Source organism: Prionailurus bengalensis, chromosome E2 (genome assembly GCF_016509475.1).
Source record: "Prionailurus bengalensis isolate Pbe53 chromosome E2, Fcat_Pben_1.1_paternal_pri, whole genome shotgun sequence".
NCBI classification, from domain to species: Eukaryota; Metazoa; Chordata; class Mammalia; order Carnivora; family Felidae; genus Prionailurus; species Prionailurus bengalensis.
This window is the reverse complement of record NC_057352.1, coordinates 10273237-10294876: the sequence shown is the minus strand read 5'-3', so window position 1 is coordinate 10294876 and position 21640 is coordinate 10273237. Positions and strand designations below refer to the sequence as shown.

General features: G+C 51.8%; 2 protein-coding genes across 5 annotated transcripts in view; both read left to right on the top strand.

Moving 5' to 3' along the window:
• Positions 1-5832: 5832 nt before the first annotated feature.
• On the top strand, positions 5833-13138 carry C5AR2 (complement C5a receptor 2). 2 transcript variants are annotated; one of them, XM_043598570.1, is made up of 2 exons: positions 5833-6466; positions 11834-13138. In XM_043598570.1, exons 1-2 carry the CDS (start codon positions 6443-6445, stop codon positions 12863-12865), a joined length of 1056 nt encoding a protein of 351 aa, XP_043454505.1. In that variant the 5' UTR covers positions 5833-6442; the 3' UTR covers positions 12866-13138. The 2 variants fall into 2 exon arrangements, with proteins under 2 accessions (XP_043454505.1, XP_043454507.1); XM_043598572.1 differs by lacking the exon at positions 5833-6466 and adding an exon at positions 9455-9714.
• A 4691-nt stretch (positions 13139-17829) lies between these two features.
• DHX34 (DExH-box helicase 34) overlaps positions 17830-21640 on the top strand; it is a 37841-nt gene continuing 34030 nt past the window's right edge. For 2 of the 3 annotated variants that reach the window (XM_043598560.1, XM_043598561.1), the window contains exon 1: positions 17830-17913. The gene's annotated coding sequence lies outside the window, so the exon portion shown is untranslated. Of the gene's footprint in view, positions 17914-17967; positions 18429-21640 lie in introns of those variants that run through there. The other variant, XM_043598559.1, reaches the window with a different exon arrangement.

Here is a 21640-nt window from a genome sequence, read left to right as displayed (position 1 = left end):
GGTGTCTCCCTCTCTCCGTGCCCCTCCCCTGCTCACGCTCTTTCCCTCTCCCCCCCCCCCCCCCCCATAGAATAAACATAAAAAAGCCCAACTAAGTGTGTCGATTTAAAGTACAGTAGGTTAGGGGCGCCTGGGTGGCGCAGTCGGTTAAGCGTCCGACTTCAGCCAGGTCACGATCTCGCGGTCCTGTGAGTTCGAGCCCCGCGTCAGGCTCTGGGCTGATGGCTCAGAGCCTGGAGCCTGTTTCCGATTCTGTGTCTCCCTCTCTCTCTGCCCCTCCCCCATTCATGCTCTGTCTCTCTCTGTCCCAAAAATAAAAATAAACGTTGAAAAAATAATAAAAAAAAAAAAAGTACAGTAGGTTAAAATGTTACTCAATTGGGGGTTAAAAAAAAAAAAATGCCTTAAGTAAAAAAGAGGTTAGATGGTCCCGGTCAGAAGCAAGTGTGAGGGAAGCTTGCTGTAAGGGGAGGTTAAGAAACATTGGTTGGGCACCTCCAGGGGGGGAAGGAGGTCACGCGGGAACTTGACGTTTTACTTTGTAAACTGCTGTTTTGTTTGCATTTCTCAAAATAAATAAAAGAAAAAAGAAAAAAAAAAACCAAGAAACTTTAACGTTTGGTTATCACTGCGGACTCACGCGTAGCTGGCTGTGAGTGATAATGCAGAGGGATCTTCGGTGCCCTTGACCTATTTCGCTGTGGGAACACCTTGCAAAACAAGATCACGACCAGGATGTAGACACCGATATACTCGAGGTGCAGGATATTTTCGTCACCACCTGGATCCCCCATGATGCCCTTTTCCAGCCCCCACCCCCCAGCGACTGCCCTCCACCCTCCCAGCCTGGTCTGGGGCCCCTGGCCACCACGGTTTCACTCTCATCTTCAATTCGGTCCTTTCAAGGGACTCATTCAGCGTGTAACCTTTTGACTTTTGAGAAAACTAGTCTGCTGCGCTTGAATGATGAACATAGGCGCGCCGGGGTGGCTCGGTCGGTGAAGCGGCCGACTTCGGCTCAGGTCATGATCTCTCGGTCCGTGAGTTCGAGCCCCGCGTGGGGCTCTGTGCTGACAGCTCGGAGCCTGGAACCTGCTTGGGATTCTGTGCCTCCCTCTCTCTGTGCCCCTCCCCCGCTCACGCTCTGTCTTTCTCTCTCTAAAAAATAAACATTAAAAAAATTTTTCTTTGAATAATGAAAATAAAAAACAATAAATGTTGAAATGCTGTGCTACTTATAATTGACTGCAAAACAGTTCTTTTAGTGTTTTGTGTGCGTGCGTGTGTGCAGATGGGCTAGAAATATCGTATAGAGCAGCACCATTCAACAGAAACATGCTGTGAATCTCACAGGTAGTTTCCAGTGTTCTGGTTGCCACACTAAAAAATTGAGAAGAAACGGGGGCACCTGGCTGGTTCAGCTGGGAGGGTGTGTGGCTCTTGATCTCAGAGTCATGAATTTGCACCCCATGTTGGGGGTAGAACTTACATAAGTAAATACATACACTTAAAAAATAAAAAAGAAATGGATGCAATAATAGTAATATATTTTATAATTATATTAACAACGACATGAGTAGCATAGTAATGATGAATATAATATATTCATGAACATTATACAATTACGTATTATATGAATATCAATATGTTATATAGTAATTGTGTGTATATATATATTTCAAAGATTTTATTTTATTTATTTATTTTAATGTTTATTTATTTATTTTTGAGGGGAGGGGCAGAGAGAGGGAGAGAGAGAGAGATGCCCAAGCAGACTCTGTGCTGTCAGCTCGAACTCATGAACCCATGAGATCATGACCGTAGCGGAAGTCAAGAGCCCGATGCTAACCGCTGAGCCACCCAGACGCCCCAAAGATTTTATTTTTAAGCAATCTCTACACCCAGCATGGGGCTTGGGCTCACAACTCTGAGATCCTGACTGAGACAGCCAGATGCCCCTATTAATAATTACATTTATAATCAAATAAAATCAAAATGTATAACTACGTTACATACTGTAGAACATATATAACACATATTAACATTATATGAATGTATATAATTGACATCAATGTATTATAGTGATAGTAATACTATCAATATATTTATTACATTGTTATATACAATGATATTTCATATATAAAATATATTCATGCAGTCAATACTATATTTCGCCTAACAATATATCCAAGATATTGCTTTTATAATTTTTTCCCCATTTCCCTCCTGTAACTGTGTGTTTATTTATTTTTTTTTCTTTTTTTTTTTTTTTAACATGTATTTATTTTTGAGACAGAGAGAGAGCATGAACAGGGAGGGTCAGAGAAAGAGGGAGACACAGAATCCGAAACAGGCTCCAGGTTCTGAGCTGTCAGCACAGAGCCCGATGTGGGGCTCCAGCCCATGAACCGTGGCATCATGACCTGAGCCAAAGTCAGATGCTCAACCCGCGGAGCCACCCAGGCGACCCAACCGGCCTGTTTTTAAAAGGTCGTCCCGTTCGGCACCTGGGTGGTTCGGTTGATTGAGCACTGGACTCTGGATTTGGGCTCGGATCATGAGCACGGCCAGCTTTCCCGGGGGTGGGGAGTCGGCTGCAGACGGCGAGGTCTTTCCCTCACTCTGATCTGGGAGGGAGATGTTGTCCCAAGAGCTGGCGCCCCGCAATGGTCTTCTGGAAACACTTGGAGGTCAACGCGTGGGGTCCAGGTGGCTTCTCTGAGGTGGTGAGCCGCCCCGCCCGGGGAGAAGGAAGTGGGCTGAAGGGCCTGGCCGTTGGCACATCTGGGGTTTGGGGGGATCTGCTGGCTCAACAAGTTCTGAGGAGGAAGTGGGGGAGAAAGAAAGTGGATGATTGGCTTTGGCTGAGCTGGCTGTGTCCGTCCCCCGCCCCCTGCCTACCACCGCCACCAAGTGCCCTGACACCCACCCACCTATTCCTCAGACCTGGCTCCCCCAGGCCCCCGGGGCAAAGCCTCCTCCCTGCACCTGTGCCGTGTGACCTCCCCGAACACCACACCTCTAACCCCCAGGTAGGTACCGTTCCAGATCAGCAGGGTCTCATAGGAGCACAATGCGAGCCACGCGTGAGATCGTCCGTTTTCCAGCGGCCGGGCAAGAGGCAAGCAAAGCGAAGCAGAGAGAATCAGATACAATTAATTTGGGTGTTATTTATACTTTTAAACGTTGGTTTATGTGTTTTGAGAGAGAGAGACAGAGAGAGAGAGCGCGCGTGTGCTTGTGTGTGAGCGGGGGAGGGGCGGAGAGAGAGGGAGAGAGACAATTCCGAGCAGGCTCTGTGCTGACAGCAAACTCGGGGCTCGATCCGGTGAGCCGTGGGGTCGTGACCTGAGCCGAAATCAGGAGTCAGACACTTACCCGACTGAGCCATCCAGGCTCTGTACTTCTGGAGCTCTATGTGTCTAACGCGCCCAGGTTCTAGGGTGACATTCTGCAATCCTGTGATTCAAATAGTCTGTGACTAACACTGTAAGATCCCTTGGGTCAAACAGCCATTCACCCTTTCAGGCTTCTAGAATTTTGTTAGGGTGGGGGCACCTGGCCGGCTCAGTCGGTAGGGCGTGCGACTCTTGATCTCGGGGTTGCGGGTTCGAGCCCCAGGTTGGGGATAGAAACTACTTAAAAAATAGAATCTTTAAAGAAAATAAGTGAATCTACAAAATTAACGTTCGGGTGAACCCTGTGAAGTTGCCAAACTTCATCCCATTGTGGGGTGAGGAGGTGCAATGGCTTATTATTTATTATTAAAAAAAATTGCAAAATACAAGTCATGAAAAAAGTCACCATTAATGGCATTTACTACATTCCCAGTGGGGTGCAGCTGTCACCACGATCTGGTTCCGGAACATTCCCGTCACCCCAAAAGACACCCCTCCCTGCCCCCCAGCTCCTGGCAACCACTTACCTGCTTTCTCATCAGATATTTGTCGGAATGCGACCTATTTGCACCCACAACATGGCAATTTCCTATGTCAACTTAACCTTTTTTTTTTAAGTTTATTTATTTTTGAGAGAGAGAGAGAGAGAGAGAGGGAGAGGCAGAAAGAGTGCGAGAGAGAGAGAATCCCAAGCAGGATCCACGGCAGAGCTTGACGCGGGGCTCGGACTCACAAACCGTGAGATCATGACCTGAGCTGAAATCAAGAGTCTGACGCTTCACCGACGGAGCCACCCAGGCGCCCCTCTCAACTGAACCTTCTAAAGTGTTCTCCTTCGGGGCGCCTGGGTGGCTCCGTCCGTGAAGCGTCCGACTTCGGCTCAGGTCATGATCTTGCAGTCGGTGAGTTCGAGCCCCGCATCGGGCTCTGTGCTGATGGCTCGGAGCCTGGAGCCTGTTTCAGATTCTGTGTCTCCCTCTCTCTGCCCCTCCCCTGTTCGTGCTCTGTCTCTCTCTCTGTCAAAAATAAATAAAAACATTAAAAAAACTTTAAAGTGTTCTCCTTCTAGATTCCCTGTGTTGAGGGGCTGGGACTTGGCACTCGTGGGATGGCTGTAAAGGAATCCCACCCCCTGATTGGCCCCTCACTTTTTATAAATCTGTGGTCCCCACCCCCTCATCCCTCGCCCCTGGCCTCTGCAGCCTGTAGAGACACTGTCCTCAACCCACAGCATCCCCTAGGCCCCCAGCGCCAGGGACACTGGAAAACCCCGGCCTCCCAGAATCTGAGAAACGTGCACCCCGAGACTCAGGGGCTGAGTTTTATGAAGATCTAACGATCTGAGCAGTTTTAGCCCAATCTGTAAACTCCGGATGAGACTGAGGACGGACAGTCCCCGGGTCTTTTCGGACCAGGACGGGTTCCCATAGGGTGTGGGAGATGAAGGGGTCTCCCGGAGCAAGGCAGGGACGGAGGGGACAATTGTCTCCTCGGGAAGGTCTGGGGCCATGACACGGTTTAGCCAAGACGCGGTCACCCAGGGAGGGGCCGGGAGACCCCCCCAAGTCGCACAGTGAGTTCCATCCAGTTTGTTGACTCAGAACAACTTCCTCTAACAACATGATTTTACTCTCTACACAACAGCAAAAGAAACATTGTAAATACGTCCCCTCAGCCCCTGAATCACACACAGAGAGAAGTACAAACACAGAAAACTGCTGAATAGGGGCTCTGGGATGGGAGAGTCACTTCCTCTTGCTAAGCCTGCGTTCTTTTTTTTTTTGGTCATGTTTACTTACTTTTGAGAGAGAGAGAGAGAGAGACAGAGCGTGATGGGGGTTGGAACAGAGAGAGAAGGAGACACAGAATCCGAAGCAGGCTCCAGGCTCCGAGCTGTCAGCCCAGAGCCCGACACGGGGCTCGAACCCACGAACCGTGAGATCATGACCTGAGCCCAAGTCGGACGCTTAACTGACGGAGCCACCCGGGCGCCCCAAAGCCTGCATTCTTAAAATGTAAATTTTAAGAGTTTCTGTTACAGTCTTTCTGCTGTGGATTTAGCACAGGTGAAGCCACCTCCGACGTGCCGGGCACTGTCGTATTCATATGTGTGTTTTAAATCTCTTTACCTTTTTTTTTTTTTTTTTTTTCCCCTGCTTGCTGCAGAAAGTCCACTGCACAGGAGAGGAAACTGAGGCTCAGAGAGGCGGAGACCCCCCCCCCCCCAAACTCCTCAGCGGGGGACCTGAAATATGAGTCCTTCTGGTTCTCACGCCCACGTTCTCAGCCTCTGCGGCTGTGCTGGGAGGGAGGTTAAGGACCGTGCAGTCAACATCTTCCCATTCTAAAGATGGGAAAACTGAGGCTCACAGGAGGGATAGGATTTGTTTGCGTTTTGTCGGCTCTGAGGCCTCAGGCCCTGTGTCTGGTGACCCTGAGCCGTCTCCCTCAGCGCACGGAAGGCGGGAGGCGTGTCTATCTGCCCTTGGGGCTCTGCGGAGGGAAGAGAGAGAGGGGCTGGGCACGCGGTTGGAGGCTGGGAGGCAGGGAGCGGGCAGCGAGCGCTTGGTGAGGGTGACCTCAGAGGGTCCCATGGGAGAGTGAGTCTAGGCCCAGATTCCTGCCCCCCCCCAACCCGCCCCCCCAGGTCTTGAAGGTCAAACCCCACGCAGGTGTGGCTTCCAGGAATCGGTGACTGGTGACATCGATCCTGGGGTTGGTGACACGGGGTCAGCCCTCCACCCACCCGAGCCCTCTCCGGCTTCATGCGCTGCCCGGTAATTTTGGGATATGTGAGTCATGGGAAGAGTACAAGACAAACACACCCCGGGGAGTAGGGCAAAGCCACTCCTGTTTTTCCTGGCTGTGGAGATCTGCTGGGGCCCGTGAGTCGGCGGTGCCCGGCGGCATCCCGTGGGAGCCCTCGGCCAAGGGGACGGGCTTCCAGGAATCCGCCCCCCGGCTGCCAGATGCCCGGAGAGACCTCAGACCTCCCGGGTCCCGGCTGTGAGCCCGGCTCGTGCTTCAAGTGACATTGGGTCAAGATGAGGGTCCTCTTACAAGAGACGGTAAGGACGGAGGGAAGGGCGGGAGGGAGGCGTCGCACCAGCTTGGCCTTTCAGACGAATGATTGTCAGAAGCTGGGTATCAGTCCTGGGACTTGAGAGATGGAACCCTCTCACCATTCCGTTGCGATTCCAGACCCTTGGAATTTACGCGGGCAGCCAGGCAGAAAAGCTTGGGGCAAAGGACCCACGTAGCCCTCCCACCCCGGTGGAGGTCAGTCTTCAACCTCCAGGATCTCGGGCAGTTTCTGGAGACCCCAGCAAATGGCAACGCGTCCCGTGACCTAGCCCTTCGACTTGGTCATCCCACTTCTTAAGACTTTGACTTTATTTTTCATGTGTAACATACACACGCACAAAAGTGGGCACGTCAGAACCAGGAAACTCAGGGTATCTCCACGAGCCGAGCTTGCACAGGCAGTGAGCACCCCGGCCAAGAAATAGCACAATCCGGGGGCGCCTGGGTGGCTCAGTTGGTTGAGCGTCAGGCTCTCGATCTCGGCTCAGGCGGTGATCTCCCCGTTTGTGAGATCGAGCCCCGCGTTGGGCTCCTCGCCGAGCGTGAAGCCTGCTTAAGATTCTCTCTCCCTCTCTCTCTCTACCTCTCCCCGCTCTCAAGGTTAAAAAAAAAATTTTTTTTAAGGTTTATTTATTTATTTGGAGAGAGACAGAGACAATGTGAGCGGGGAAGCGGCAGAGGGAGAAGGAGACAGAGAATCCCAAGCAGGTTCTGCGCGGTCAGCACAGAGCCTGATACGGGGCTCGAACTCACGAAAACGCAAGATCGTGACCTGAGCCGACACCAAGAGTCGGACGCTTCACCCACTGAGCTACCCAGACGCCCCTCAACATACATAAATATTAAAAATAAAAAAAGGAATAGCCCAACCCTGGTCCCAAAGTGCCCTCCCGTTCCCCCAGTCACTAACCCCCCAGAGAATTCTTCTGCTTGTTTTTTTTTTCTTTTTTTTCTTTAAAAATTTTTTTTAACGTTTATTTACTTTTGAGACAGAGAGAGACAGAGCATGAACGGGGGAAAGTCAGAGAGAGAGAGGGAGACACAGAATCGGAAACAGGCTCCAGGCTCTGAGCTGTCAGCACAGAGCCCGACGCGGGGCTCGAACTCACGAACCGCGAGATCATGACCTGAGCCGAAGTTGGACGCTTAACCCACTGACTGAGCCACCCAGGCGCCCCTCTTCTGCTTGTTTTTGAACTTGATGAGAATGATACTACTCAGTCAACCCTCCTGCGTGTCTGTCTGGATCTCTCCCCTCAGCAGTGTATATATGAGATCTATCCACCTTTGCGTGTGTGGTTTGCTTATTCTCATTGTTGTAGAACATTCCACCGCAGGAATATACCCTGCTCTGTTTATTCGTTCCCCTGTGGGTGACTGTTTGGGTGGTTTCCCAACATGGGCTTCTGTGAACGTGACTCTTCTGGCAAAGGTCTTTTGATGAGCATATGTGTGCTTCTCTGGGAGGTGGCGGTGAGGTATCCCATGTTGGGTTCAAGTCCATTCTGCTCCACGGTTCCCCCGGGCCCCAGGGGTTCCAACACGACAGGCTGATTTACAGACACACGTGTGCCAAGAGCACTCACACGGGTGCCTGGGATCTCAGGGAACCGAAAGAAGCCGAAGTCACCCGTTTGTTTCTCGGTGCCTCAGTTTCCCTCTTCGTTCTTTTACTCGCCAAACCTCCCCTAAGCACCCGCTGCGGGCCGGGTGCCCTTCTAGATGCCGGGACACAGTGGAGCCAGAAGTAGCCAACAGTTTGGGAAATGGGGCGTAACAATGGCACGTACCTCATAGCGTTGTCTTAAGGGTTATACCTGGTACATAGTAGGTGCTCAATAAATGTCATCTGCTCTCTTCATTGTTATAAAGTAATAATAATAGTTATTTTGGTAATTATGTTTTACATGTAGATATAGTTATATGAATATAGTTTATTGCACAAAAGGTGATAAAATAATTAAGCTGCCCGTGACCATCACTAAAACTGTCCTTTATTGGGGCGCCTGGGTGGCTCCGTCAGTGAAGCGTCCGACTCTTGGTTTCAGCTCAGGTCATGATCTCGCGGCTTTGCTGGTAGCGCAGAGCCCGCTTTTGATTCTCTCTCCTTCTCTCTGCCCCTCCCCTGCTCACGCTGTCTCTCTCTCAAATAAATAAACTTAAAAAAAAATTTTTTTTTCAACGTCCTTTATTTAGTCTAAGGCTGGTTAATGAGCACGACCCGTCCAGCCAGGGGGCCGATTCTGAACCTTAAGAAAAGGGTGGATGTGTGTGCAGATAGGGAAACAGATCGAAAACACGTTGCGTGGAAAGGGCTATGAGATGACCCAGGGGGTGCTGGAATGTTCCATCCCTGTCTGACATCTGAAAAGGGAAATACCACAGACTGGTTGAGCTGCCAACACGCGGAATGCTTTCCAGACTTTAACCAGTAAAAGCTGGGCAGGGCGGGGGTCTTCGGGTGGGAGAGAGGGTGTGTGTAGCAGCAGCTGACATGTCACATGCTCACTGTGGACCAGGCACTGGGTTTGGCTTGTCGCCCCGATTCACTTACTGAATGCTCGCGACACCTTGAAGGGAGGAATATCATTATCCTCGTATCACAGACGGGGAAGCTGAGGAACAGAGAGGTTCAGTGACCCGCCCAAGGCCACACGGCTGGTGAGGGTTTGAATTTAAAATTTTTTTTAATTTTTTTTTTTTTTTTGAGACAGAGAGAGACAGAGCATGAGCGGGGGAGGGGCAGAGAGAGAGGGAGACACAGAATCGGAAGCAGGCTCCAGGCTCCGAGCCATCAGCACAGAGCCCGACGCGGGGCTCGAATCCACGGACAGCGAGATCATCACTTGAGCCTAGGTCGGATGCTTAACCGACTGAGCCACCCAGGCGCCCCTGAATTTTTAAAGCCTGCGCGCGCACACACACACACACACACACACACACACACACACACAAAGTGGCCGGGCCTCTTAGCAGCTAGTTGGCAGCTAGTTGGCGGGGTGGAGGGGGCAGAAGGTGTCCCAACTTCCCCTCTGCTCTTCCTGTTGTGTCAATGCCAGATAGGGCTCTGGGTAGGGCCAGCCAGCCCATGAAGAGTCAGCAGACACCCACAGGGTCAGGTCTGACATTATGGGGGATCGTCTACGGTCTACCTGAGCCCTTTGTCTGTGCCACGTGATTTACACACACCAACTCCTCAAGGCCTCCTTCCCCTCCGCCCCAAACCGATGAGGTAGGTCCACCTCCGTGACTCATTTCTCAGATGAGGAAACCGAGAGACAGCCAACTGAAACTCAGTTACAGAGCCCGGGTCTGCTCCGGGCCACGGGCTGTCCTGCCTTCTGAATCTAAGATTTCGGAGTGAATATATTCCAGGGCCCGGAGGTCCGGGGTGGGGCCAACCCAGTTCAAAACTCGGCTCTGTTACTTGCTTAGCTGGATGGTCTTAGGGAGGTTATTTCTCTGTGCCTGTTTTCTCGTCTGCAGAATGGGTACAATAGCAGTGTTAGAATCAGAGGGTTGTTATAGGGATCGAATGATTCACTGTTCCTTGAACGTGACCGGCCATGTTCTCACCTCAGGGCCTTTGCACTGGCTGTTCCCTCTGCCTGGAACTCTCTTCTCTCAGATCCCCACACGGCTCATCCCTCTCGCCTCCTTTATGGCTTTGTTCAAATGTCACCTTCTCAGAGAGGCCGTCTTTGACCACTTATTTAAAATTCCGTGTGTGATTTTTCTTTTCTTTTTTTTTTTTTGCCATAGCATTTATCACCTTCTAAGATACTGTGTTTTGCTTCTTTTTTTTTTTAAATTTTTTTAACGTTTATTTATTTTTGAGACAGAGAGAGACAGAGCACGAACGGGGGAGGGGCAGAGAGAGAGGGAGACACAGAATCGGAAACAGGCTCCAGGCTCCGAGCCATCAGCCCAGAGCCCGACGCGGGGCTCGAACTCACGGACCGCGAGATCGTGACCTGAGCTGAAGTCGGACACTTAACTGACTGAGCCACCCAGGCGCCCCTGTATTTTGCTTCTTTATTCCTTGTGTGACTTATTCCTTCCTCGTCTGCCTCCATCCACCTAGAATGTCACCCCGTTGTGTATTCAGTGCCTGGAACAGACAGGGTACTCAGGTGCTAACTTGAATGAATGAATGAATGAATGAATCTCCTAACAGAGAATTCGAGATTTTATTTTTCCTGTTTTCCTGACACTATCATGACTTTACAAAATTGCTCTTAGTAGGGGGCGCCTGGGTGGCTCAGTCGGTTGAGCGTCTGTCTTCGGCTCAGGTCACAGTCTCGCGGTTCGTGAGTTCGAGCCCCGCGTCGGGCTCACTGCTGTCAGCGCGGAGCCTGCTTCGGATCCTCTGTCCCCCTCTCTCTCTGCCCCTCCCCTGCTTCCTCTCTCCCTCAAAAAATAAATAAGACACATTTTTTAAAAATTTTATTTATTTTTGAGACAGAGAGAGACAGAGCATGAGTGGGGGAAGGGCAGAGAGAGAGGGAGACACCGAATCCGAAGCAGGCTCCAGGCTCTGAGCTGTCAGCACAGAACCTGACGCGGGGCTTGAACCCATGAACCGCGAGATCGTGACCTGAGCTGATGTCGGACACTCAACCGACCGAGCCCCCCCAGGAGCCCCCATAGAGGACATTTCCATGAACACACAGCGCTGCTCTGGAAATTCCAAATAATAATTGGCTAGGGTCCTACTATAATATTTGGGGATTCCAAAAATTGTTTTATCACGATCATTTTTTTATATAAAAATATTTTTTTAATGTTTATTTGTTTTTGAGAGACAGAGGCAGAGCACGAGCGGGGGAGGGGCGGAGAGAGAGAGAGAAAGAGAGGGAGACACAGAATCCGAAGCAGGCTCCAGGCTCCGAGCTGTCGGCACGCAGCCCCACGCTGGGCTGGAACTCACCAACCATGAGATCACGACCCGAGCTGAGATCAAGAGTCTGTCGCTGCACCCCCTAGGCCACCCAGGCGCCCCGATCGTGATCATGTCGTGACACTGCAGCGTTCCGGAATTCCCAGATGCTAAGAGGTCTGGGTTCTAACACTGCGACATTCTAGAATTCCCGCATGCTCTGGAGCTAGTTCTGGAATTCCAGGATTCCAACGGGGGGGGGGGGGGGGCGGGCGTGCTGACGTGGCATCGTCCTCGAAGTCCAAGTCGCTCCCCAGCTAGTCGCAGGACCGGAACGCGCTGCGGTTCGGAGGCCGTCACAGCGTCTGGTCTCCAAGCCGCTAATGGGGCTCCCACCCCCTAGGATTCCGGGGACCCGGGGGTGGGGGTGGGGGGTTCCTCCTCACTTTCCACGCCTTTCTCCCCGGTTCAGGTGTCTGGGGCCTGGATGGAGAACACGTCGGTCAGCTACGAGTATGGGGATTACGACGGGCTTCCGGACCTCCCCGTGGACTGCATGGACGGCACCTGCGTCTCCAGCGACCCGCTGGGCGCCGCCCCGTTCCTGCTCTACGGGGCGGTCTTCCTGCTGGGCGTGCCGGGCAATGCCGTGGTGGCCTGGGTGTCCAGGAAAGAGGCCCGCCACCGGGTCGGTGCCAGCTGGTTCCTCCACCTGGCCGTGGCGGATCTGCTCTGCTGTTTGTCGCTCCCCATGCTGGCGGTGCCCCTCGCCCGCGGGGGCCACTGGCCGTACGGGGCGGTGGGCTGTCGGGCCCTGTCCTCGGCCATCCTGCTGTCTATGTACGCCAGCGTGCTCCTCCTGGCCGCTCTCAGCGCGGACCTCTGCCTGCTGGCCCTCAGGCCCGGCTGGGGGGCCGCCGCCGCCGGGCGGGCTCGTAGGGTGCAGGCAGCCCGCGCGGTCGCCTGGACGGTGGCCCTGTTGCTCACCGTGCCTTCGGCCATCTATCGGCGGCTGCACCAGGAGCATTTCCCTCGACGCCTGGAATGTGTAGTGGACTATGGTGGGTCCGCCGCGGTCGAGAACACGGTGGCCGCCACCCGCTTCGTCTTTGGCTTCCTGGGCCCCCTGGCGGTCGTGGCCGGCTGCCACGGTGCCCTCCTGTGCCGCGCGGCCCGACGCCGCTGGCCACTGGGCACGGCTGTCGTGGTGGGCTTCTTTGTGTGCTGGGCCCCCTACCACGTGCTGGGGCTGGTGCTCGCCGTGGCCGCCCCGCACTCCGCGCTCCTGGCCCGGGCCCTGCGGGCCGAACCCCTGGTCACCGGCCTGGCTCTGGCTCACAGCTGCCTCAACCCCATGCTCTTCCTGTATTTCGGGAGGACGCAACTGCGCAGGTCACTGCCGGCCGCGTGTCACTGGGCCCTGAAGGAGTCGCAGAGCAAGGATGAAAGCGTGGTCAGCAAGAAATCCACCAGCCACGACCTCGTGTCGGAGATGGAGGTGTAGGCTAGAAGGGAACTTGGTTTGTGTTCTTCTGTCCGATTTCGCAAAGCTGGCTTCAGGCACGGCTGGATCCAGGGGCTCAATGATATCATCACTGATTTCTCTGTCCATTCAACATCCATTCATTATGCACCTGCTGTGTGTAAGGCCCTATTATAGGCACTGAGGAAGTGGCAGTGACCAAAACAGACACAGACCCCTGCCCTCGGGGAGCTGGCATTCTAGTGGACGAAGACAGACAATATTCTCGTGGACGAAGACCGACAGAAAGCAAAGGAAAAGTGAATATGGAATACATCAAGTGGTGATAAGTGTTAAGAAATCTAAAGGGGACGAAAAGGGCTGAGTGAGGCAGGGATATAGATCAGTCAGGCGAGGCTCATCGGGTAAGGTGATATTTTAGCCAAGACCCGAGGAAGGGAGGGAGAGGTCATGCTTAAAGTATGTTAAACACGGGGCTCAGCAAGTACAAAGGCCCTGAGGCACAATGTGCTTGGCACATTCCAGGAAGAGTGAAAAGGCCAGTGTGGAGGGGGCAAGAGGGAAAGTGGGGTGAGAAAGGGAGAGAGATAGTGGGGGGCCAGATTTGAAAGCCTCTCAGGCCATAGCAAGTGTCTGGAGTTCCATGGGAGTGTTCTGAGCTACTCTTATCAGTTGAAATACACAAGACCCAGTAAATTTGAGTTTCAGGTAAATAACAAGGAAAAGTTTAAAAATTTTTTTATTTTAATATTTTATTTATTCTTGAGAGAGAGAGAGAGAGAGAGAGAGAGAGAGAGAGAGAGAATGAGTGAAGGAGGGGCAGAGCAAGAGAGGGACACAGAATCCAAAGCAGGCTCCAAGCTCTGAGCTGTCAGCACAGAGCCCGACATGGGGCTCGAACTCACAAGCCATGAGATCATGACCTGAGCCGAAACCAAGAGCCAGATCTTCGACCGACTGGGCCACCCAGGCATCCCTGTCATTTTTTTGTTTTTCTAATCTACACCAGGCGACCCTTTTCTGAGCAGAAAGAGGTCTTGATCTGACTTAGATTTTAATAGGGTCCTTCTAGTTGCTGGTGGAGACGAGTCTATGGGGGTGGGGGGAAGGGACACGAGGAGCCATTGCAACAGCGAGGAGACTACTGCAATGGTCTGAGCAAAAAGTGATGGTGACTCGAGTCAGGGTAAGAGCAGAGGTAGTGAGAAGGTGACAGATTACGGGTGTATTTTGAAGGAAAGCCTACGTCCTCGCTCCTTAGCTTGGTATTTGAGGCTTCTCTCCACTACCGGACACGTTTATATTCTAGTATATTCTTGTAGCGGACAGAATAATGGCCCCTAATGAGGTCCACATCCTAATCCCCTGAGCCTGTGACTATGTGACCTACCGTGGCAAAGGGAACTTTGCAGATGTGATTAAGGATCTCGGGGGTGGGGAGAGTATCTTAGATGATCTGCATGGGCCCAAGGGAATCACAAGGGTCCTTATCAGTCAGAGTCAGTGGCAGATGTCACAACAGAAGCAGATGTGAGCGACTGGAGACAGAATGTGGCCCCAGAAGGGGCTTACCGACACCTTGATTTGAGACTTCCGACCCCCAAAACTTACAGAATAAATTTGCATTGGTTTAAGTCACTACATTTGTGGTTACTTCTTAATTGGCAGCCACAGGAAACTCACACGGATCCTCTGAGCTGGATTAGTTCATGCTTCTGGGCCCTTTCCCCAAGCTGCTGCTGTTGCCCAGAATGCCCTTTGGATCTGTGCTGCCCAATCTTACTCAAATTCAAATGAATTCAAATGCAACATTTAGTTTCTCAGTTGCACTAGCTTCGATAGATAGCCACGTGTCGCTGGTGGCTACCATATCGGGTCGTGCAGATATAGAACCCTTCCACCACTGCAGAAAGTTCTATTGGGAAGGGCCCCTGGAGAATCTCACCTGCTCACATCTTTTAAGTCACATAGTAGTGGCACCTGGATATAGAGTCTTTACTCCAGGACAGCATCTTACACATAGTTTCTCCTTTAGGGTAATTCCATCAACCACATAGGGAAGGAACGAGAGATACTTCATTTTATAAGATGAGGCTCAGGGAGCGGAGGTCGCTGGCCCAACGTCACCCAGCGAGGAAATTACAGAGCTGAGATTTGACCCCACGTTCCCTTGACTCCAGTGCCCATGCTCAGAAATTTTCCTTCAAATGACACTCTCTCTGGGGAACCCTCTCTGATCCATTCCCCTCCAAAGGAGGGCGTAGTGTTCTCTTCTCTGACTTGAGTTTCTAGAACACAAGTTCCCAGGTAACCCGTCAATTCCCCACAGGCAACCAGTGCGCTATTTTTATTCCTGTCTCTCCTCCCCCCATCCCAGGTCTTAGAAACATCAAAACGATCTTTGTCTACACCCTGTTTTCCAACTAGACCGTGAGCTCCTCAATGCGATGAGGTTCTCTTTCTTGCTATCTTTTTTCTCTATCTGCTACAGGGATACATAGTAGGTCCTCAACAATACATATTTTATTCCTGGCGTTTCATTCAGAATTGACACGCATGAGTTATTAAGACCAATATTCCTTCGTAGAATGAATTATGTCCTGAGACAATTTATAGAGCGTCATGAAAAGTCAGGGGAAACCCTGCTGTCAGTCCACTGGGACCAGGTGCCATTTAGGAGAGCTTTTCTTTGGTATGTTTATCAAAAGACTTTTGTGGCTTTTGAAATTTATTGTCATTTATCACTGCATCAGCCTTACTTTTTTTTGAAAGAAGAATAAACTTCATGTAAGCCTTCAAAGGTATTTCTGTGAAACCGGGTGGTTAAAAGTAATCTTGCTTTTTGTTTGTTGTAACTTCCCCTTTTCTGTTCTTAATTTTGTTCGTTCTTGGAACGTGTTGATTTCCTTGTTTCTGATGGGCCGGGTCCCAATAGAACTAGTTTCAAGTTTTCTACTCATTCTTTTTTTTTTTTTTTTTTTTTAATTTTTTTTTCAACGTTTATTTATTTTTGGGACAGAGAGAGACAGAGCATGAACGGGGGAGGGGCAGAGAGAGAGGGAGACACAGAATTGGAAACAGGCTCCAGGCTCCGAGCCATCAGCCCAGAGCCCGACGCGGGGCTCGAACTCCCAGACCGCGAGATCATGACCTGGCTGAAGTCGGACGCTTAACCGACTGCGCCACCCAGGCGCCCCTCTACTCATTCTTAATGTTGGTAGTTTGTGACTTACATCTTGACTTTGTATTTTTACTCCCTCCCATTTTTCTTTAAAAATAAATTGTTCGCTTTTGCAAATTTCAAGCAGTGCTTAGTCAGTTTCTTCCCCTTCTTTTGATGATGACACATGAACGGGCCTCTCTGTGTTCACATTGTTTTCCGAAGGTTTGTATTTGTAATGACATCCACCTTGGTGTCCAACCCGTAACTGACTAATTCACTCACAGTGAAACTCTGGGGTTTTCTCTCTGAGCCCTCCCCTCCTATTTTCCTGATCTCAGTTGATGGCAACTCCATATTTGCAGGCACTCAAGCCAACAACATTGGAGTCATCCTTGACGCCTTGTTCTACCTTAAGATATCCACAGAACGCGATTACTTCTTGCCATCTTCTCTGCCATCATCCTGGTCCGCAATCTCTCCCTTGATTGTATCAGTGGCCTCCCCGGTCCTCTTTCCTCATCTGGGTACCCTGTAGTCTGTTTCTCACACACTGAGCCAGAGGATTCAATTAAAATCTAAGTCAGATCATGCCTCAGGTCCCTCCTCTGCTCAAATTCCTCCCTTGGCTCTCATCTCACTCCGATGAGAAGCCAAAATCCTCACCATAGTGTATCTGATCTATCTGCCTTCTTTCCTCACCTCATTCTCTGCTATTTCCCCCTCCACACAGGCCTGCTTGCTGACCTTGGAATGACCAGTTTTGTTGCCATGGAAGTCTCTGCGGTTTCTATTTCCTTTACCTCCAGGGTGCTGGCTCCGTGGCTTGCTGCCTCACGTATTTCGACTCTCTGCTCAAATGCTGCTTCCTTGGAGCTGTCCTCTTTGATCATGCTACTTAAAATGATAACACTCCTTGCTCCTTTTCTGCTTTGTTTTTCTCCAAAGAGCGTGACAGTGCTTCTTGGCAATTCTTTTCACTGATGTGTCTGTTTCCCCTACTAAAACCGGAGTACCGGGGGAGGAGGGACTTTATCTGTCTCGTCCGCTGCTGTATGCTCAGTGCCTAGAACTGGGTCTAGAACTGAAGGCCGTAGCTTCTCAATGGCAGTATCATCTTAAGGAAAAAGGGGAATGGTAGGAGAATACAATAAAAATGAAAGCTCTAACATTTATTGAATGCTTACTATGTACAGTAGGAAAAAAAAGCAATGTATTACCTTATGTATACACTTTCGCTTACTTTCCCCAACGGTCTTGAAAAGGAGATATTATCCTCATGTTATAAATAGGGAAACTGAGGCTCAGACCCGCAATGACTGGGGGACCTAGGACTAGTCAACACACATTTACCGACTCTCTGATCCTTGTGGTGGACGCTGGAGGACATGGGACCTCCACGGCTGGAACGGCCCCTGCCTTCAAGAGGCTGGGGAGTGGAGCTGAATTATTTATTAGTGAATTGCTAGGGTGAATTTTGCGTTAACAGAATCTTGCATTAATAATTATGAATCGTAGTGACTAAATCACGGGAGCGGTTTCATAGCGTCTGGGCTCCTGCTAGCATTCTCCCCGGGCGTCGGGGCGTCCCGGGCGCAAGTGACAGTCAGGGGGAGGGTAGCGTGCGCGGGGGAGAAGGCGCTTCCGAGTTTCCGCCGCAGTGCTGCTCCCCGTCCCTAGAGGGCGCAGCGTCACTCTCGGCTCCACTTGCAGAGAGGCGGAGCCCGCGCGTGCTGTGCGCAGGCGCAGAGTGGGTTTTCGGACGCTCCCGGTGGCGCGCCGGCTCCTCGGCCCGCGGCGGGGTGGGGCCGGGCCGCGAGGGGTGGTGGCGTGCGCAGGCGCAGAGCCGGCTTTGGGCGCGTGTGGGGCGCTGGGGACCGGAAGTTGGAGCGGCTGCGGCGGTTGTGAGGTGAGGGGGGTGGGGCGGCGGCGGCGGTGGCGCGGGTCGGAGCAGGTTGGGGAGCTGGGGAGCGAGCCGAGGGGTCGGGAGGGAAATCCCAAGATGAGGAAGTGTGTTGGAGGAGCCAGAGAGGCCGGGAGAAGCGGACGGAGATGGAGCCTGCGCGCCCCGGCAGTGCCTGGGCCCCGGAGAGGCGCGAGACTGGAAGAAATGGGAGTCGCGAAAAGAAGCTTGGAGAAGCTGAGGGACCGAGAGACGGGGAGGTTGAGAGAGGACGGAAGCCGGAAACTGGAGAAATGGCGGCGGGGGGGGGGCGGCGCGAGGAGCTGATGGGGTCCCCCAGAGCGCCTCGCGGAGACTGCAGAGAAAATGTGGTGGCACCGTGAACTTGAGGGGTGGGGGTGGGGGAAGAGTAGGAAGGTGGGCGTGGAAATTGGCGAACGGAGGCTCAGGAGGCGGGCAGTTCCCACGGAGGAGCAAGACACTGGTTGGCCTTCAAAATAAAAGTTATCGTAGCAGCCAAGGTGGGTTTTACTTGGGGATAATGGAGAGTTGCAATTTGGGACAGGCCGGCGATAGCAAAAACCATGGAGAAGAGGGGCGAAGTGGGGAGGGGTTGCTTTGAATGAAAGTCCTTTGCTTTGGAGAAAGCAAGAATTCAGGGCGATGATGATTTCTCGTTGAGTTGCTGTGGTGGTGGATTTCTTTTTAAAAAAGTTTTAAAGCATTAAAAAAATTCGAGAGAGCGAGAGCGGAAGCGGGGAGGGGACAGAGGGAGAGAGAGACTCACGGGGCTCTATCCCTTGACCCCGCGATCATGACCTGAGTGGAAATCAAGAGTCGGTCGCCCAACCCTCTGAGCCACCCAGGTGCCGGTGCGGCGGTGGATTTCTTGAAGGAGATGCCACGGACCCTGAACCTCCTCCCCCGGGGCGGCCGGTATTTGATGATTCTTTGCTGTCAACCGTTCTCTCGGAGCCTATACTTGACAATTCTTCCAAGTGATTGACCTCGCCATCATGGGGGGGTGGAGAAATGGGACGCGATGGAGAGCTGGTTCCACTGGAAGACTAGAGTGCGAACAGAACTGGAAAGACCACGTCATGGTTAAAAATGGAGACGTAAAGCCAGATGATGGAGAATCACACCGAGGAGATGAAGAGGAGTAAATGGGAGCCTGACTCCCTAGATTTGAATTCCCCGTCGCACCACGTACTCAACCATCTTTGGTTCAGTACAACAGGGAGTGGCGATAGCACCTTCTTAACGTTGTGAGGGAAGTGTAGGTGCGCGGATGCTTGTCGTGCACGTGTACGTATACGCAGGTGATTTAGAATGGTACCTGACACGGGAGCGGGTGCTAACTTGTTGAAGCGCCGGACAACTGGGAGGCAAAATATTAGGTGGAGAAATGGAGATGAAGAGATAGTCGTGACGGAGGGAGAGACCGTGATGGGAACCGGAGAGAGACAAAAACGGAGCATCAGAGCTGACGACCAGGAGCAAACGAGAAAGGCAGATGGAGGAATGGAGAGGGTCAAATGGAGAAAGACGGTTGGGGAGAATGTCAGACCAGAAAATCAGAGAAACGAGAGACGGGACCAGACTTTGAAGCAGAGGAGGAGGGTGCCTGGGTGGCTCCGTTGGTTAAGCGTCCGACTTCGGCTCACGTCATGATCTCACAGTTCGCGAGTTCAAGCCCCACATCGGGCTCTGTGCTGACAGCTTGGAGCCTGGAACCTGCTTTGGATTCTGTGTCTCCCTCTCTCTGCCCTTCCCCCATTCGCACTCTGTCTTTCAAAAATAAATAAAACTTTAAAGAATTATTATTTTTTATTATTTTAAAAAAATTTTTTTAACGTTTATTTATTTTTGAGACAGAGACAGAGCATGAACGGGGGAGGGGCAGAGAGAGAGAGAGGGAGACACAGAATCTGAAACAGGCTCCAGGCTCTGAGCTGTCAGCACAGAGCCGGACGCGGGGCTTGAACTCACGAACCGCGAGATCATGACCTGAGCCGAAGTCGGCCGCTTAACCGACGGAGCCACCCAGGCGCCCCTAAAGAATTATTAAAAAAAAAAAAAGAAGAAACGGAGGAAGAGGGCTGAGCATGGTGAGCTGGAAGAGACAGGCTGAGACATGAGGATGGACAGCCAGAGAGGGGAGAACGAGGGAAGCAGAGAAGGCCCCTGAAAGCCATCGTCAAGAGGCCCAGAGATGGTCAGAGACAGTTAAAAGCAGCCAGAGGACCCGAGAAATCTACAAGCTAGCCTAAGATTCCTTTGTTTTTTTTAAGATACTATTTTTAAGCCATCTCTCCACCCAATGTGGGGCTTGAACTCCCAACCCCGAAATCAAGAGTCACCTGCTCCATCGGCTGAGAAGAGACTGGGGCGGTGGATTTCTTGAGAAGAGACTGCTTGAGAGCCATGGTTTGCGCTCTGTTGGGCCCATGTGCACACAGGCAGTTTGCAGCCTCGGACAGAAAGCCCTGTCCTTTTCTGAGGATCATGGGCTCAGTGTCAGCAGCCTTCCAAGGCCTTTTCCTCTGACTACTTCCTCTACAACTTGCATTCCCACTCTAGCACCACCCAGCCCGGGCGTTTACCAGAAAACAGGGTGCACAGGCTCCTGTTCCTGCGGGGAACCACTCTGCCAGCTCACAAGTGCTTCCTCCGTGGAAATCCCTTTCTGGCTCTAATAACTCCCATGGATGACCTAAGTGCCCCCACGAGACTGCAGAGGTGGGATCTGTTCCACGATGGCCCCAAGAGACTGAAGAGTAGGTAAAGGCATTGCTGATTCCATACGAAGGTGGGATGTGGCCTCGAGTGTAGTTTTCCAGGTTATAGGCCCCTGGTTGTTGCTGTTTTACCCTTGTTAGTCATCACGGGGAGAAAGACTGGACTCGAATTCTAGTTACTGTTTCGCTCCTCCGTGCCTGGCTGGGCAATCAGTGCTACGATGTTGGGAGGACGCCATTATCCTCATTTTATAGACGAAGAAAACAGCCTCGCAAGTTAATTTGCCCGTGGTGACACATCTAATGATGCAGCAGAGATTCAAACCCGGATCTGCCTGACTCCAAAGCCTGTACCTAGGAGGCTTCAGAGCCTCTGAATCCATTGAAGGTCATAAACGATAAGAATCTGAGGGATGGACTTCAGAATATCGTACATACGAGGATATGCTGTGTATTGTTAGGACTTAGGCAGCTGAGAGTCAGAAAACCAACTTGGAGCGAAGACGTTTTCTTGTGTAGCTGGGAACTAGGTCTCCAGCACTGAATGATGCTGCCAACCTTCTCCCCTCTCCCCCTTCCACCTCTGTTTTGGTAGTTGCTCAGTGGCCGTCCTGGTGCGTGCTTTGCCCACGCGCAGGCTTTTCTCTAGGATGGGTTTCTGGGAAAGCAGGTAGATAACATGAGGGCTTTTCTCTCCTGGCAACCTAGTGTAAATTCCAGAGAAAGGCCGTGATTGGCTCTCCCCGGACTACATGTCCACACCTCGCACCAATCAACGGGTAAAGGATGAGTAGGGGCCCATGATTGGCCAGACCTTTGTTGCTTGCGCAATCAGTAGGGGTTCTCAGAGCTCTTGCCTAGGGGCGCCTGGGTGGCTCAGTCAGTTGAGCTTCCGACTTCAGCTCAGGTCATGATCTCATGGTTGGTGAGTTCGAGCCCCACATCAGGCTGGCTGCTGTCAGCACAGAGCCTCCTTCGGATCCTCTCTGTCC